This window comes from Piliocolobus tephrosceles, chromosome 7, assembly GCF_002776525.5.
Source record: "Piliocolobus tephrosceles isolate RC106 chromosome 7, ASM277652v3, whole genome shotgun sequence".
NCBI classification, from domain to species: domain Eukaryota; kingdom Metazoa; phylum Chordata; class Mammalia; order Primates; family Cercopithecidae; genus Piliocolobus; species Piliocolobus tephrosceles.
The window spans coordinates 63,471,106-63,489,095 of record NC_045440.1 but is presented as its reverse complement, the minus strand read 5'-3'; the positions used below and the strand labels follow the sequence as shown (position 1 = coordinate 63,489,095).

The 17,990-nt window shown below is 35.1% G+C and overlaps 1 protein-coding gene across 2 annotated transcripts in view; it reads right to left on the bottom strand.

The window, feature by feature from the left end:
• The window catches only part of NKAIN3 (sodium/potassium transporting ATPase interacting 3), a 739,166-nt gene that overhangs the window by 417,324 nt on the left and 303,852 nt on the right, over positions 1 to 17,990 (bottom strand). For both annotated transcript variants that reach the window (XM_023222387.1, XM_023222386.3), the window contains exon 2: positions 5,852 to 5,989. In XM_023222387.1, coding sequence (XP_023078155.1) covers positions 5,852 to 5,989 — 138 coding nt within the window. The remainder of the gene's footprint in view (positions 1 to 5,851; positions 5,990 to 17,990) is intronic.

Sequence of the window (17,990 nt, the reverse complement as noted above, 5' to 3'; positions counted from 1 at the left end):
CAGATGTTATGATTGTATATTTAGAAAACCCCATTGTCTCAGCCCAAAATCTCCTTAAGCTGATAAGCAACTTCAGCAAAGTCTCAGGATACAAAATTAATGTGCAAAAATCACAAGTATTCTTATATACCAGTAACAAACAGAGAGCCAAATCATGAATGAACTCCCATTCACAATAGCTTCAAAGAGAATAAAATACCAAGGAATCCAACTTACAAGGGATGTAAAGGACCTCTTCAAGGAGAACTACAAACCACTGCTCAGTGAAATAAGAGGACACAAACAAATGGAAGAACATACCATGCTCATGGACAGGAAGAATCAATATTTTGAAAATGGCCATACTGCCCAAGGTAATTTATAGATTCAATGCCATCCCCATTAAGCTACCAATGACTTTCTTCACAGAATTGGAAAAAAACTGCTTTAAAATTCATATGGAACCAAAAAAGACCCTGCATTGCCAAGACAATCCTAAGCCAAAAGAACAAAGCTGGAGGCATCACGCTACCTGACTTCAAACTATACTTCAAGGCTACAGTAACCAAAAGAGCATAGTACTGGTACCAAAACAGAGATATAGACCAATGGAACAGAACAGAGCCCTCTGAAATAATACCACACATCTACAGCCATCTGATCTTTGACAAACCTGACAAAAACAAGAAATGGGGAAAGGATTCCCTATTTAATAAATGGTGCTGGGAAAATTGGCTAGCCATAAGTAGAAAGCTGAAACTAGATCCTTTCCTTACTCTTTATACGAAAATTAATTCACGATGGATTAGAGACTTAAATGTTAGACCTAATACCATAAAAACCCTAGAAGAAAACCTAGGTAATACCATTCAGGATATAGGCATGGGCAAGGACTTCATGTCTAAAACACCAAAAGCAACGGCAACAAAAGCCAAAATTGACAAATGGGATCTAATTAAACTAAAGAGCTTCTGCACAGCAAAAGAAACTACCATCAGAGTGAACAGGCAACCTACAGAATGGGAGAAAATTTTTGCAATCTACTCATCTGACAAAGGGCTAATATCCAGAACCTATAAAGAACTCAATCAAATGTACAAGAAAAAAACAAACAACCCCATCAAAAAGTGGGCAAAGGATATGAACGGACACTTCTCCAAAGAAGACATTCATACAGCCAACAGACACATGAAAAAATGCTCATCATCACTTGCCATCAGAGAAATGCAAATCAAAACCACAATGAGATACCATCTCACACCAGGTAGAATGGTAATCATTAAAAAATCAGGAAACAACAGGTGCTGGAGAGGATGTGGAGAAATAGGAACACTTTTACACTGTTGGTGGGACTGTCAACTAGTTCAACCATTGTGGAAAACAGTGTGGCAATTCCTCAAGGATCTAGAACTAGAAATACCATTTGACCCAGCCATTCCATTCCTGGGGATATACCCAAAGGATTGTATGGCATGCTACTCTAAAGACACATGCACACCTATGTTTATTGCGGCACTATTCACAATAGCAAAGACTTGGAATCAACCCAAATGTCCATCAGTGACATAGTGGATTAAGAAAATGTGGCACATATACACCATGGAATACTATGCAGCCATAAAAAAGGATGAGTTTGCGTCATTTGTAGGGACATGGATGCAGCTGGAAACCATCATTCTCAGCAAACTATCGCAAGAACAGAAAACCAAACACCGCGTGTTCTCACTCATAGGTGGGAATTGAACAATGAGATCACTTGGACACAGGAAGGGGAACATCCCACACTGGGTCCTATTGTGGGCGGGGAGGGGCGGAGGGATAGCATTAGGAGACATACCTAATATAAATGATGAGTTAATGGGTGCAGCAGACCAACATGGCACATATATACATATGTAACAAACCTGCACGTTGTGCACATGTACCCTAGAACTTAAAGTATAATAATAATTTTTTAAAAAAGAAAGAAAGCACTTAATTTCAGCTGACTCTACTTAGCTGGAAAACAACTCGATGACTTGTAGGTCTCGGCTGCCTAGTTTTAGGTTAATGGCTGCACACACTCAGAAAGTCGAGTTCCTGCAGCTGGTTGAGTGGTAAGTTGAAGTGAGAATTAGGCAAATGAAAAAAAAAAAGTTAAGATAAGTAAAAATATATAGTGAGATTTTTGGTACATGCAGCTATTGCTGATACTGTAATATATTCTGTTCATAAGTTCTTCTAGTACAAGTGGACTTGGTAAAGTTTGAACTTTCAATAAGTTTTGAAGCTCTTGCTAGCAAGAGTGTCTGGCATCTAGTGTCTGATATCTTTCATTCTAAATAAATCTAGTTATAAGTATATCAAAATGGGAGAGCAATGCTAACCTCTAAGTCATGAGAAAAAAAGCCATTGAGAAAGGTTAGGAAAAGAACATAAAATAAAGCAACTTTAAAGTAAGACAATAAACTAAATTAATTACAAAATCATATGATATGACTTAATGATTAGGACTAATTCCTAAATGCACTGGCATTTTTTAGTGAATCAATTCATAGTTATGACAAATGCATAATAAAACACATCTATTTAAAGATCATAGCACAAACTTGGTGATTGGAGTGTATTCAGTATCTCTCACAAGTTGTAATCTTGATGCTACTTCTGAACTTGCAGAGGCAAAATTACCAGGCTATGTAAACCTCAACTGTCAGTTCCTACTTTTTTGACAATAAAAGGGTTATTATCCTGGTGCTTTCTGTGTTCCTGCTACTATGGTAAGTGCTTTACACAGATCATGTCATTCAATCATCACACTAAAACCGAGGTAGAGGGATAATCATTTAATCACCTATTTAGTGTCAGAGTTAGGATTTGACACCTGATTATCTGGGATGCTTAGGCATACAGGGTAGGTTTTGTTTTAAAAGATTTTAGTAAAAGGATGATAGAATCATGGCAAGATAATCAGTCACCAAATTAAGCAATTTGTCAAATGACCAATTCACCAAATTACCATTTTATCTCAAATTTTTATTCATATATGTTCTATAATTGGCAATTTATTTTAGAATGACAGTATCTTTAGTATTTTACAATTAGTGTGACATGCATAATATGGAATTCTTGTGTTGTTTGTTAGCAATATTGTGTAATGTCTTCTAATACATTTATATTACAAGTTTCTTCTAATAAATTTGTGTTTCCTTGCTGAGAACAAAGAAGATATATATTTTTGATTTTTGAATTGTTATAAGGTATAAATTATACCTTACTGTGTACTTGAGACACAAATCTGATCATGAGTATAAAAGAAAAGAGATAGCTGGAGATACAAATATGGCTATAGACATTTAGTTAGGCAGGAAGTATTGGGATAACCAATGGCCAAAGAGACTGCCTACCTTCCCTATCTTCTTTTTGAAGTGGGTTATTTTATTTATAATTCAACTGAAGCAATAACTTAAAAAATAAGACTCTCCATTTTAAAACAAATACACTTGGGTTATTATAAAGCTGGCTTATATCATGTATTTAGGTCTATTAAATATACTTGTAGTAAAGAAAGCTTTTCAATATAAGAAAAAAATCACTGCATAATCTCTCCATCTCTCTTCTACTTTGCTTATGTTTAGTATATATATTTTAAATCCAAATCCACATAGACAAGACCTATAATAATGAAAAAGGAATGTTTATGCATTCTATGTGACTTCCTAAATGTATCCTAGTTTTGTAAGGATATTTCAGCACTTTTTAATAGAAATAAACTTTGGACATCTTCCAGCCTATTTCTTCCCCATCAAGCAATTAGTTTATAATATGAGTTAGTTTTACTTTCTGAGCTTGCTTATTTTCTAATTACGAGAAAGGTCATTCATTCATTCTTTCATATACAAATCAGTTTGCTATATTACATACAATGTGCCAGACTTATAATAAAAATGTAGAATAAGTTTCTTGCTCAGTCATTGTAACATTTTTTAGTAGAGTAAAGGGGGAAAAAAGACATAGGAACATCTCAAACATTTGTCAAACATCTACCCTGTGTTAGGCTATAGTAAGCAAGTCACATACATTATATAATTATTTAAAATGATTTATGGGTCAGGTTTTTCAAATGAGGTAACTATGACAAAAACAAAGCAAATAAATGTCTCAAGGCTTCACAGCCAATAATTGGTGAAGAGAATTTAGATTTGACGTTTACCAATCGAGTCAAAACCTAACACTCAACTTCATGTTGAGCAGTGACTGAAATGGGATTTATGCTGACATAGCAGAAGAATTTTGCTATACAACAATTTGGATTAAAATGAGTTGGCCTTTGCACATAAACATTTGCATAAAAGTCCAGATAACTAAATTGTGGACTTTTCAATTTACTTGACCCTTTAAAAATTTTTAAAGGCAGTTTCGAGCAAATTTTAATTTCAAGGTTAATCTTATTTCAAAAAATGTTAAACAAATTTTCTAATTCATCTGCATGTGAGTTAAAACCTGCTTGATTATATTATCACCCATGAAATAACAAAGATGTAAGTAATTCTAGGACAAAAATCTTATTTTAAAATTTACAAGTAAAATAAAATACATTTGACCGAGGAGTAAACAGATAGGAAATAATTGATTTTACAACAATATCTTGTGATGGGTAAATACGATTTCACTGCTTGATACTGTCTATAGCCAGAGAAGCACATAAGGTCCATTTAGAACCCAAGACTGAACATGGTATTCCTCTAAAGCAGGGGTACCCAATCTCCAGGCCACAGACCAGTACTGCCTGAGCTCTGTCTGCCTCGTGTCAGATCAGTGTGGCATTAGATTCTCATAGGAACACAAGCCCTATTGTGAACTACCCACATGAGGGATCTAGGCTGTGGCTACTTATGAGAATCAAACTAATGCCTGATGATCTGAGATGGAACATTTTCATCCCAAAACCATCCCGCCCAACCTCTGGAAAACCTATCTTCCATGAAATGAGTCCCTGGTGTCAAAAGTTGGGAATGGCTGCCCTAATGTACATGTTCCACCTTGCACCTTAGCCAAAATAAACTTTCATGAGCAAAGGAATACTATGTGGCAAAGTTGTTTTTGTATTCTAAAAATAAATACAGAAGTAGTAAATTGTACCTTAATAGTGTGATGCTATCTGGAAGGGAATTATTGCTCTTTGATTCTGCGATTTGGGGAGGTTTGTCTAATAGTCTTTGCCGAGAGGCCTCCTCAATTGTAGTGGCAGGAGCTCGCAATATTACATTTCTTGGAAAAAAATATGTTTTATCCATGTTTTGGATATCTGTTTCAAATTTATCTTGACAAATGGAGATATATTCAATACCAACCAGTATTAAATACATTAGGGATGTGTATGAAATATCCATTCATACATGCACTTGTAATGTCCTAAATCAATTAAAATTAAAATATATTCTTGTTTTCAGTGATTAAACAGTTATGCTAGACAGATTTGCTTTTTGGAGTTAGCGACAAATGTCAGTGAAATTGACATTTCAGTCAATTGATAAATTAATTCACTGATAGTTAATGTACATTGCATCTAACTATTCTATAACCAAGATGATAAGCAGACCTCCTACAGTATCTAAAACCTATTTTGAATTTCTATGTAAAAATTGAATTCAGTTGCATTGTGAGGGACACCATGTCATCACACACTTTTGAGCATGTGGCTTTGATCTCACTGTACAACATTCATTACATTGTATTTTCCACAGATAATCACTTCTGAACAAAATTTAATATTTGAGGGCTAGAAAAGCAATGTCACATTATATCAGAAGGGGCCACTTAGAAATATTTTATTTATATTCTTATAGAAATGTTGCATTGTGTATATGAGGAGAAATGAAAAAATAAGACTTACCACCATTATGTATCGAGGTCTGTACTGAATGGTTCCAAACAAACCCAATATGACAACTATTATGTGCAGAAAATTTCCAAGAATAGGAGCCCACTGGAAACCAAGGAAGTCAAAGATCTGCCTCTCTAATGCTGAGATCTACAACAACAATAACAAAAACAAAGTTCATTAGTATCTAATCCAAGCATCATCATGTTATTTTAATCTTTATCTCATGGCTGCAGGAATCTGCATATTCAACTTCAATCGCACTTTTTGTCACCATTATTATTAGAATTTTCATTCTTATTTCATGGGCTGTTTTCTTCATCTTCTCTCAGAAACTATACTAAGATAGTTTTGAGCATTATAACTTCAAGTATAAATAGATTTTAAATCTATCTGGAGAGTTAGAGATACACTTCTTAAATCATTTTCTACAGTAGAAATTCCAGACAGATTTTTTAATGTTTTAAGTTCATCATTTTTATTTTTATATTAAAAGTTATGTTTAATTATTAGGGGTACATGATATGTATATATATTTATTGGGTACATGTGATGTCTTAACATAGACATACATATGTAATAATCACAGCAGGATGATTACAGTATCCATCACCTCAAACATTCCTCTTTTCTTTTTGTTAGGAACATTCCAATTCCACTATTTTAATTGTTTTAAAATATGTGATAAATTATTGTTGACTATAATCACCCAGTTGTACTATCAAATACTGGATATTATTCGTTCGATCTACCTCTATTTTTGTATTTATTAGCCATCCTCATTTTTATCTTCTTCTCCCCTTCCCAGCCTCTGGTAACCATCATTCTACTCTCTATCTCCATGAGTTCAATTGTTTCAAATTTTTGCTCCCACAAATAAGTGAGAGCATGTGAAGTTTGTCTTTCTGTGATTGGCTTATTTCATATCATTATTTTTAATAAAACGATTGGCTTAGTATAACATCATTGGATCAAAAAGAACTCCGGGCTTGTGACACTAGAACTAGTATAATTTTGGAAAACAAACAAAAAACAAAAATTCCTGCCTATCCCCCCTTTCCTGTGTGAAATATACATTAGCCAAATCTGTTCTCTTTCTTTTCCTTTCCTTAGATTGCCAATGCTGATAATGATTAACTACCTGTTCAAAACGAAGCTTACTCATTTACTTACTCTGGGCTCAAGACTCTGATCTAAAACTAGAGTTAAACCCTTTGAATCGCATTTTATTGAGATCATATACCGACAAGAAAATTCATCTTGGATTAGATAGCATCCTTTTAGAATACCAAATAGAAATTATGAGGTCATTACAATTTTAGATATGCCACAGCTTATTATAATTGTATTACATACATCTTGACATTTTAAAACAATTATAAAATGTGTCAATATATACACAACCATTTATGATGAAACAGATGCATTTCATATGGTCCAGTGAATACCAAAAATGCCATTATCATGTTTGAACAATATTTCTTGTATTCTACATTGAAAAATTTTACAATATCACCTGCTGTATTTGGTCACGAATCATTATACATTTCAGACATTTTTCTAGTTTTGTATTGATAAAATAGTAATTCTAATAAAATGATCCAGTGATTAGCCATACTGATGGCACTGGAAACTGCAGCTTTGAAATGAAATTGGCACCCTAGGTATTTTTCTAGTTATGTGACAGGTGTATGCTTGAATAGCTTTAATTTTCTTGGACATAAAGAAATGTCCTCTATCCAGTAAGCTGAATTTATCTTGGTCAAGATTTGCCTTCAGCAAGCTATGGAGGAAAAGAGAAGAGAGCGAACGCCTGAAGAAAACCACACCAGATTCACATTCATTTCACGGGTATTTCCTGATTATGGCGTGATATGATTCAGGATGCATTCAGGATTCATCTCCTGAATCCATAAATGTTCAGAAATGGCTAAAACGCAAAATATCAGAATAAGGAAAGAAGCAGCAGCACAGTGTTTTTTTTTTACCTCCTGCTTGTCTCTGCTTGTGACTCTAATTAGTCCCTAGAAACCTTTCTTTAAAAATTAGTTCCTGGGAACCATTCTATGCAGAATTTTATTTATTGGCCCATCAGTGATACCAATATGTATTTTTTAAATGTCCAAACACAATTAAATACTAAAAAAAAAAAAAAAAAAAAAAAAAAGAACGAAACCCTGAAGAGCAGCTTCAGGCCATTCAGGCCATTCATTCTGAAAAACAACGCTATTTTAAAGCAGTTGTGCATGACAAAAACCTTTAAGGTGAACTTTCAAAGAGAAAAACTCATTTTCTTTTGTGTCAGTGGATGCATGGATTGCATTCTCTTTTATGATATTAAAGAAAACACAGGTAATGAAAGAGAAGCCAAATTAATGCCACTTATGAGAAAATGTGAATTTTATATTCAAGGCACTCTCTCTATTTATTAATATTTATTCCCTGAGAACTTAAAAAAATGTATTGAGGTGGGAAGAAATAAGAGTACAAATAAAAAGACATGAAAAACAGAGAAAGGAGCATGTCAAGAATATGGAGAAAGGCAGCTGTAACAACTATACAAACTGTGAAAACTAGATTTGATTATTACAAATTTGAAAAGTTAACTAACAACAACAAAGACTTCAAAAATAAACAAAATACCATTGTATTTTTTACCTAATTATTCTATCTAACTTGCATTTTGGTTATTTAGCCATTTGGTTTACTGGCTAGTATTTTCTCTCTAAATGTCATAATCTCTAGAGACACAACTTTTTGCCCTTGACTGTGATGTTTATAATAATGACCTAGAGACCCCAAATAAGATGAAATTATATCCAAGTTGCTTTGTTAAGTTGGAAAATGGATGACTGTTCTTTAAAAGCATCTCTGTTAAAATGGCTCTAATTTGTGGTGTTGGGGAGATTCTGTCCTTGGTTGGGGGCGGTGGGAAGGAGGCATCTCTTCCCCATTCTATGGTCAGTGACCTCAAGTTGGGAACTTGATGTCTGTCATGATGGGAATATTTGCAAAATGAAAATCAGAAAATGCTAAAAATTAGAATTAGTTTATACGTATGTTTCGAGAACCAATGTTAAACTTTTACCTGCACACCACTGAATATGGCACCTAGAAAACAGTCGTTGTGATTCAGAAGAGAAGTGTAAGGAAGTCACTAAATTGTAATGTAGCATAAATAGAAAGCAACCAGTCCAGATGAGGGCAGAAGGGTAGAGGACTGAAAGTGGATGTATGCAGAGATGCCCAAGTGAAGAGAATGAATGAGACCTTTACAAAACTTGAGTTTAAATAAAAGTAGAGAAATAAAGAAAATAGAAAGGCAGTAAGATGCTCCAGAGAATGTGAAATCAACAGACCTAAAGAAAAATGCATCATATATCCATGTTTTGATGAGATAATTAGATTTTTTAATGAGATGTTTGAGTTCCTTATATATTCTGAATTATTAACCCCTTGTCAGATGGGTAGTTTGCAATTTTTTCCTCATTCTGTGGGTTGTCCTTCCACTTTGTTGATTGTTTGCTATGCTGTACAGAAGCTTTTTAACTCGATGTGATCCCATTTGTCAATTTTTGGTTTGGTTGCTTGCGCTCGTGGGATATCACTAAAGAAATCTTTGCCCAGTCCAATGTCCTGGAGAGTTTCCCCAGTGTTTTCTTCTAGTAGTTTTATAGTTTGAGATCTTAGACTAAGGCCTTAAATCTATTTTGATTTAATCTTTGAATATGTCAAGAGATAGGAGTCTGGTTTCATTCTTCTGCATATGGATATTCAGTTTTCCCAAACCCATTTATTGAAAAGATTGTCCTTTCCCTCAAAAATGAGTTCACTTTAGATATATGAATTTATTTCTGGGTTCTCTATGCTGTTCCATTAATCAATGTGTCTGTTTTTATGCCAGTGCCATGCTGTTTCAGTTACTATAGCTCTGTAGTATAATTTGAAGTCAGGTAATGTGATTCCTCCAATTTTGTTATTTTTGTTAAGGACAGCTTTGGATATTCTGCGTCTTCTGTGACTACATATACATTTTAAGATTGTTTTTTCTATTTCTGGTAGAGAGCACATCAAATCTGTGTATTGCCTTGGGTAATGTGGACATTTTAACAGTATTGATTCTTTCAATCCATAAACATGGAATATCTTTCCATTTTTTGGTGTCCTCTTAAAATTTCTTTCATAATTTTATAGTTTCATGTTTTATAGTTTTTATTGCAGAGATCTTTCACTTTTTTGGTTAATTCCTAGGCATTTAATTTTATTTGTAGCTATTATAAATGGGATTATTTTCTGGGTTTCTTTTTTAGATTGTTTGCTGTTGGCATACAGAAATGCTACTGATTTTTGCATGTTGATTTTGTATCCTGCAACTTTACTAAATGTGCTCATCAGTTTTTATATTTTTGGTGGAGCCTATAGGTTTTCCCAATTATAAAATCATACATCTGCAAACAAGGCTAATTTGACTTCTTCCTTCCCAATTTGATTCCCTTTATTTCTTTCTCTTATCTGATTGCTCCAGTTAGTACTTCTGGTACTATGCTGAATAACTAATGAAAGTGGGCATCCTTGTTGAGTTCCAGGTTTTAGAGGAAACACTTTCAATTTCTCCTGATTCAGTATGATAGTTGTGGGTCTGTTGTATATGGCTTTTATTTGTTGAGGTAATTCCTTCCACACCTAGATTTTTTTAAAGGGTTTTTTTTTTTTTTAAATCATGAAGGGATGTTGAATTTTATCAAACACCTTTTCAGCATTAATTGAAATGATCATATGGTTTTTGAGTTACTTCTCAAAAGAAGACATATAAATGGCCAACAGGTATATAAAAAGGTGGTCAACATTACTGCTCATCAGAGAAATGCAAACCCAAACTACAATAAGATATGTTCTCACCCCTGTTAAAATGGATTATATCCAAAAGACAGGCAATAGCAAATGCTGGTAAGGGTGTAGAGAAAAGGGAAACCCTGTATACTGTTGGTGGAAATTTAAATCATTACAACCCACTATGGAGAAGAGTTTGAATTTATTTCTAGGTTCTCTATGCTATTCCATTAATCTATGTGTCTATTTTTATGTCAGTGCCATGCTGTTTCAGTTACTATAGCTCTGTAGTATAATTTGAAGTCAGGTAATGTGATTCCTCCAATTTTGTTATTTTTGTTATAATAAACTAAATAAAATAAATCAAAAAACTAAAAATAGAGCTACCATATGATCCCACAGTCTCACTTATAGGTTTACACCCAAAAGAAAGGAAATCAGTATATCAAAGTGATCTATGTACTTCCATGTATATTGCAGCACTATTCACAATAGCCAAGATTTGGAAGCAACGTCTGTTGATTAACAGTTAAAAGGATAAAGAAAATGTGGCACATATACACAATGGAGTACTATTTAACCATAAAAAGAATAAGATCTTGTCATTTGTATCCTGACATTTGCCAGAGCATGGATGGAACTAGAGGTCATTATGTTAAGTGAAATAAGCCAGGAGCAGAAAAACAAACTTCACATGTTCTCACTTACTTGTGGATCTAAACATAAAAACAATTGAACTCATGAAGACAGACAGTGGAATGATAGTTACCAGAGGCTGAGAAGGGTAGTGGGGGTTGGAGGAAGTGGAGAGATTAATGAGTACAAAAAAAAAAAAAAACAAAAAAACAAAAAAAACCAAAAGAAAGTATGAACAAGGTCTAGTATTTGATAATACAACAGTGTGACTCTATAAATAATGTAATTGTACATTTTAAAATAGCCAAAAAAGTATAATTAGATTTTTGGTAGCACCAAGAATGAATGCTTGAGATGACAGATACCCCATTCATCTTAATGTGATTATCACATATTTCAAGCCTTTATCATAAAATCATATGTGCCCCATAAGTATATACACCTACTATATACCCACAAAATTAAAAATTAAAAGCTTAAAGAGAATGAACAAAATAAAATAAAACTTGAAAATCTTAGATACTTAAAAAAAGAACAATGCAATTATTTCCAAAAGAAAGCAAAGGTAGGTAAGAATCTGTATACTATAAAGAATAGGATGAAAATAAATATCTTTTATTGAAAAGTTACAAAGTAAAGGCAATCAGGATCTTAATAAAAAGGAAGAAAAGAAGGCAGGAAAGAAGGAAGGAGGGGAGGAGGGAAGTAAGAAGGAAAAGAAACCAAATCAGATACATAAGGAAAGCATGGTTCAAAAATACCAAAAAATTAAAATGGAGCATGATTTTAACGTAAATCTGAAGAAACCATCAAAATAGCCTTGTTGAGTGGCACAACACAGAAAACATTGAAGCTGCAATTGAGGAATGAAACCCTAGCTCATGATTGGTGCTGCATGAAAAATATTCCACAGTCAGTATAACTGTTGTATAAGATTATACCTTTAAGAATCAAATTGTAAACAACTTGAAACTCTTCAATGTGGTTACTGAACAAAATATTCGCGTTATTTGACCGTATAAAGTATCTCTAAGAGAGATTGGGATAGTCTGAATGCTATGTGTCTATATTTTGTATGTCATGGCAAGGAGGAAATGGCGTGTTTTAAAATTCTTCCTGCAGGGTCAAGTGTTTTCTTATGAGGCTCCAAGGTGAAAATAACATTTCCTGCAAGTCTATGAATCATTAGCCATGCCCCACATTAACCATCTATACTCCCAGTAACGCAAGAAATGTCCCTGCTTGCTTATTTCATGCTCAAGCAATGGATATAGAGACAAATAGGAATGCCTTTAAAATACAATGTTTCTTATTGATACATTGATATGTTTTGACTCTGTGTCCATACCCAAATCTAATCTCGTATCTCCCATATTCCCATGTTGTCAGAGGAACCCAGTGGGAGATAACTGAATCATGGGTACAGGTCTTTCCGGTGCTTTTCTCATGATAGTGAATAAGTCTCACGAGATCTGATGGTTTTAAAAAGGGGAGTCTCTCTACACAAACTCTATTCTCTTGTCTGCCACCAAATGAAATGTGCCATTCACCTTCTGTCATGATTGTGAGGCCTCCACATGTGATAAATATTTCATAAACATGAAGAATCAACTCTTTCCTTAAAGTGTGATTTAAAACCGCTAAATATCATTCTTATTAGCTAAATTGGTATTTCCTAGGCCATTTCAAATAAATCTTGGGTTATCGAAGCACGCTTTATTTTTTTTTTTCAGACAGTCTCACTCTACTGCCCAGGCTGGAGTACAGTGTTGCAGTCTCGACTCCCTGCAACCTCTGCCTCCCAGGTTTAAGTGATTCTCCTGCCTCAGCCTCCCAAGTAGCTGGGACTACAGGAATGAGCCGCCATGCCTGGCTAATTTTTGTATTTTTGTAGACAAGGGGTTTCACCATGATGGCCAGTCATAAGGATGGTTGCTATAGTCTTGGACAATGGCACAATCAACTAGAAATCCAATAAATCTCTTATCTTTGTAAATTGCCCAGTCTCAGGTGTGTCTTTATCAGCAGTGTGAAAGCAGACTAATACAGTAAATTACTACCAGTAGAGTGAGGCATTGCTGAAAATATATTCCAAAATGTGGAAGTGACTTTGAAACTAGGTAAGAGGCAGAGGTTGGAATAGTTTGGAGTGCTCAAAAGACGACAGACAGATGTGGGAAAGTTTGGAACTTCCTAGAGACTTGTTGAATGGCTTTGACAAAATTACTGATAGTGATATGAACAACCAGGTCCAGGCTAAGGTGGTCTCAGAAGGAGATGTGGAACTTGTTGGGAACTGGAACAAAGGTGACTCTTGTTATGTTTAAGCAAAGAGACTGGCAGCATTTTGTCCCTTTGAACTTGAGAGAGAAGATTTAGGGTATCTGGTGGAAGAAATTTCTAAGCAGCAAAGCATTCAAGAGGTGACTTGGGTGCTGTTAAAGGCATTCAATTTTGAAAGGGAAATAGAGCATAGAAGTTTGGAAAATCTGCAGCCTGACAAGGTGAGAGAAGAGAAAATCCCATTTTCTGAGGTGAAATTCAAACTAGCTGCATAAATTTGCATAAGTAACAAAGGGGCCAATGTTAATCCTCAAGACAATGGGGAAAATGTCTCCAGGGCATGTCAGAGGTCTTCATGGCAGCCCTCCAATCACAGGCCCAGAGGCCTAAGAGGAAAAAGTGGTTTCATGGGCTGGTCCAGGGTTCCTATGCTGTGTGCAGTCTAGGCATTTGGTGCCCTATGTCCCAGATGTTCCAACTGTGGTGAAAGGAGCCAACGTATAGCTCGAGACAAGACTTTACAGGGTGCAAAACCCAAGACTTGACAGCTTCCATGTGGTGTTGAGCCTGTGGGTGCACAGAAGTCTAAGAATTGGGGTTTGGGAACCTCTGTCTGGATTTCAGAAGATTTATGGAAATGCCTGAATGCCCAATAGAAATTTGCTGCAGGGCCGGGGCCTTCATGGAGATCATAGGCTAGGGCAGTGTGGAAGGGAAATGTGGGGTTGGAGCTCCCATGAAGTGTCCCCACTGGGGTGCTACCTAATGGAGTTGTGAGAAGAGGGTCACCATCCTCCAGACCCCAGAATGGTAGATCCACCGACAGCTTTCACTGTGTGCCTGGAAAAGTTGCAGACACTCAACAGCAGTCCATGAAAGCAGCTGGGAGGGAGGATGTACCCTGCAAAGCCACAGAGGTAGAGCTGTCGAAGACTATGGCAACCAACCTCATGACTGGCCATCATGGTGAAACCCCTTGTCTACTAAAAATACAAAAATTAGCCAGGCATGGCGGCTCATTCCTGTAGTCCCAGCTACTTGGGAGGCTGAGGCAGGAGAATCACTTAAACCTGGGAGGCAGAGGTTGCAGTGAGTCGAGACTGCAACACTGTACTCCAGCCTGGGCAGTAGAGTGAGACTGTCTGAAAAAAATAAATAAATAAATAAAGCCTGCTTCAATAACCCAAGATTTATTCGAAATGGCCCAGGAAATACCAATTTAGCTAATAAGAATGATATTTAGTGCTTTTAAATCGCACTTTAAGGAAAGAGTTGATTCTTCATGTTTATGAAATATTTATCACATGAATTCCTAGGCTAGAGATTACACACAAGAAAGTAGCAGACACACAAGAGAGTAGCAGTCACACAATACACTTTAATTTATTTTGTGAAACTATGGTTTGATCAAATGCTTTCTTATGATTCTGCCAATATCTGTGACCCTGTTTTAATCTTTTTCATTATGTCTACCTTTAGTAAACAGGGGAAAATATTCAAGTGGAATGACAGTAAAAGACAGCTCACTTTGAGTGGCCTGAATGGTCATTAGTGCTTAGGTAGCTAGAAGAGGTGGAACTGCACATGCTCAGAAAAAGAGTACTTTCCTTAATGTCAAGTGTGATTGTCTAGGATGTTCCTTGAACTAGCTTTTCTAAGTGAAAGAATTGTCTCCAGAACATTTGAAAAGGCTACTTGAATTCTGTTTATATACTTTTTAGTCCCTATATCTCAATAAGTGAAATGGGGATTTCCTATCCTTAAAATTCAATAATAAAGATGTAAACTATTTTGCCAGGTAAACAATATGGGATCTCAGAAAACAGTTACATGTTATGCGGCAAGTCTATTTTATTTTAAGAGATAAGGAACTGTGGATCACATCTTAAGGCAAGTTTTCTATTAAAAGAGGAATGAATATTACATTGCAAATAGACAGATTTATGGAAGCTGATGAACTGAAAAAGTGCATGTGAAGGACATCTATGTATCACACATTCACTTAGGAAAGTCTTTTGTTTTCCTTGTGCACTGATTCAGCATATCAACTGGCAGAGTGAAAATGATTTCTCAAATTTTTCAATATGTCAGAAAGAGGCCAATACATTAAAGAAATGTTCTAAAGCCTACAAAGTAGTAATACTATGGATACGACAATATTTGTCACTTTAATTTTTTGTATTTATTAATCTAATCTGATGCTATCCCTACTGGATATAGGAAGATACTCAAAATGATCAATTAATTAACCTCAGAGCTGGGACCCAGTCTCTTTATGCTCTGACCATACCACTCTGAAATCATGTAATCAAAATGCACACTGTTTAATGAGGTTAAATTCAGAAATAAACTTTATAATAAAATGTAGGAAAAAATACAGGACACATGATGCTGTGTTTTGTGATTTAGCCCTCTTTCTTCCACTCCATCCATAGCTAGGTGGGGCAATTTCTTCCTCAAGCATTTATAAGAGGCAAGCTGCACTTTTCAGAAACTTATTAGCTGTGCTATCTTAGTCAACCTTCAATTTATCAAAAGTAGGTAAGAGTAATCTTCAATTTGATATACACATCAAAAACATAGATGACATTCAATAAGTAGAAAGAGTAGTGTATTTGTTTCCTGTTGCTATTTCAGTACTCTAACAAATTACTAAAACTTATATTACTTTATTGTGTTACTTTATAATCTTTTTACTTTATAATATTACATTACTTTATTATCTTTTGTAGTCCAGAATCTGAAACAGGTCTCAATGGGCTAAAATCAAGGAATCAGAAGGGCTGCATTCCTTCTGGAGTCCATAGGGGAAACTTCCTTTTTTTAACTTTTCCAGCTTCTAGAAGCTCCCCACATCCCTTGGCGGGCGGCCCTCTTCCACCATCTTCAAAGCCAGTCACAGTAGGCTGAGTCCTCATGCTACCATTATCCTGTTCCTTCTCACCTGTCTCCTTCTTCTACCTATAAAGATCTTTATAATTACATTGAGTCCTTCTGTATAATTTAGGAAAACTTTTAATTTCAAGAACAGCTAAATACTTAATTCCATCTGTGATGTGCATTCTCCTTTGCCATGTAAAGTAAAATATCAACACATTTCAGTGACTGGGACATGGACATCTTTGGGACCAATATTCTGCCTACCATGCTGTTTCTTCTTGCTCTGTCAATTCGGAGTTCCCTCGTTAATGGTACCCTGTCTGCTAGTGGGCATGTATACACGTCTCAGCCCAGCCCTGACCAGTCTAAGAAGAATCTTGAGTCTCTCTTTTTCTTCTCCCAACCCCAGAAAACAACATCTGAGATAATGTTACTGTCTGTTTCACTTCTTCTAGGACCAACCCCATTACTGAGGTGATCAGGACTTCTTCCACACCATCCTGAATCCACTGGAAGGTTTCGTTCCAGAAAAATTCATTGAAGCAACAATGTAATTTGAAATTTGTAATATAGGTATAAGAATTTTGGTGTAAAGAAATGTAGCCTTAACTGTACAAAAGTACATATACAGCTATATCCACAAGGCATAATAGAAAGGAAAAGATAAAGATTTCCAGTATATATCCTTGAGTATATATATGCTATATACTACTAATACCCCATTTGAGATTAAAAATACTATGAATAAGTTTCTTTTCTTGCCTAGAAAAATAACTTTCATGTCTATAATAAGAAAAATCATTTGAGCTATGTATAGTGATAATTAATGACCAACAGTAACATTCAGCACTTATGCAGCGATTTTTATTTTCAAACAGCTGTACTGGCATTCATCAAATTCAAGATACTCTGACTCTTTAAAGATGAATCAACTGAAAAAAAAGTTGAAGCTGGTGTCTCTGGAGTCCAGAGTATGGTATATTTTGTGGTGGTAGGGATTATGAAAACTGCATGATAACAGATGACTAGATCAAAGAAAGGTTTTACGTATACGATTAATGTAATGTGGAAAGATTGCGATGCAAGCACAAAACATTTAAAAAAATACTTCTGCTCCAACCATTAGAATATAATTCATTATTTCCTTTTAGATTCAGTTTTATAAACATGAAGCCATTAATGAATTTTTTTCTTTCTTTTGTTCACTCATTAATTTATTCAACAACCACCATTTAACAATTATTAGGTAAGCACTAGCAGTACGAAGGTGAATGGCAGAATTCTTGGTTGGAGGAGCTAGTTCTTACTCTGGTGGAGAAGATAGGCATAGAGCAAATCATTATAATAAAATATTATATATGCTATAGTAAATGGGTGTCCAAAGAGCCAAAGGAACACAGAATAAAGGTGTTTAACCTCTGCCTGACAAGACAAACATATTCAAGACACCTTTACAAAGAGGCTACTGTTGAACACCATTCTCAAGGCACGGTCAAAGGTATTCCAGAAGAAAAGGGTGGGG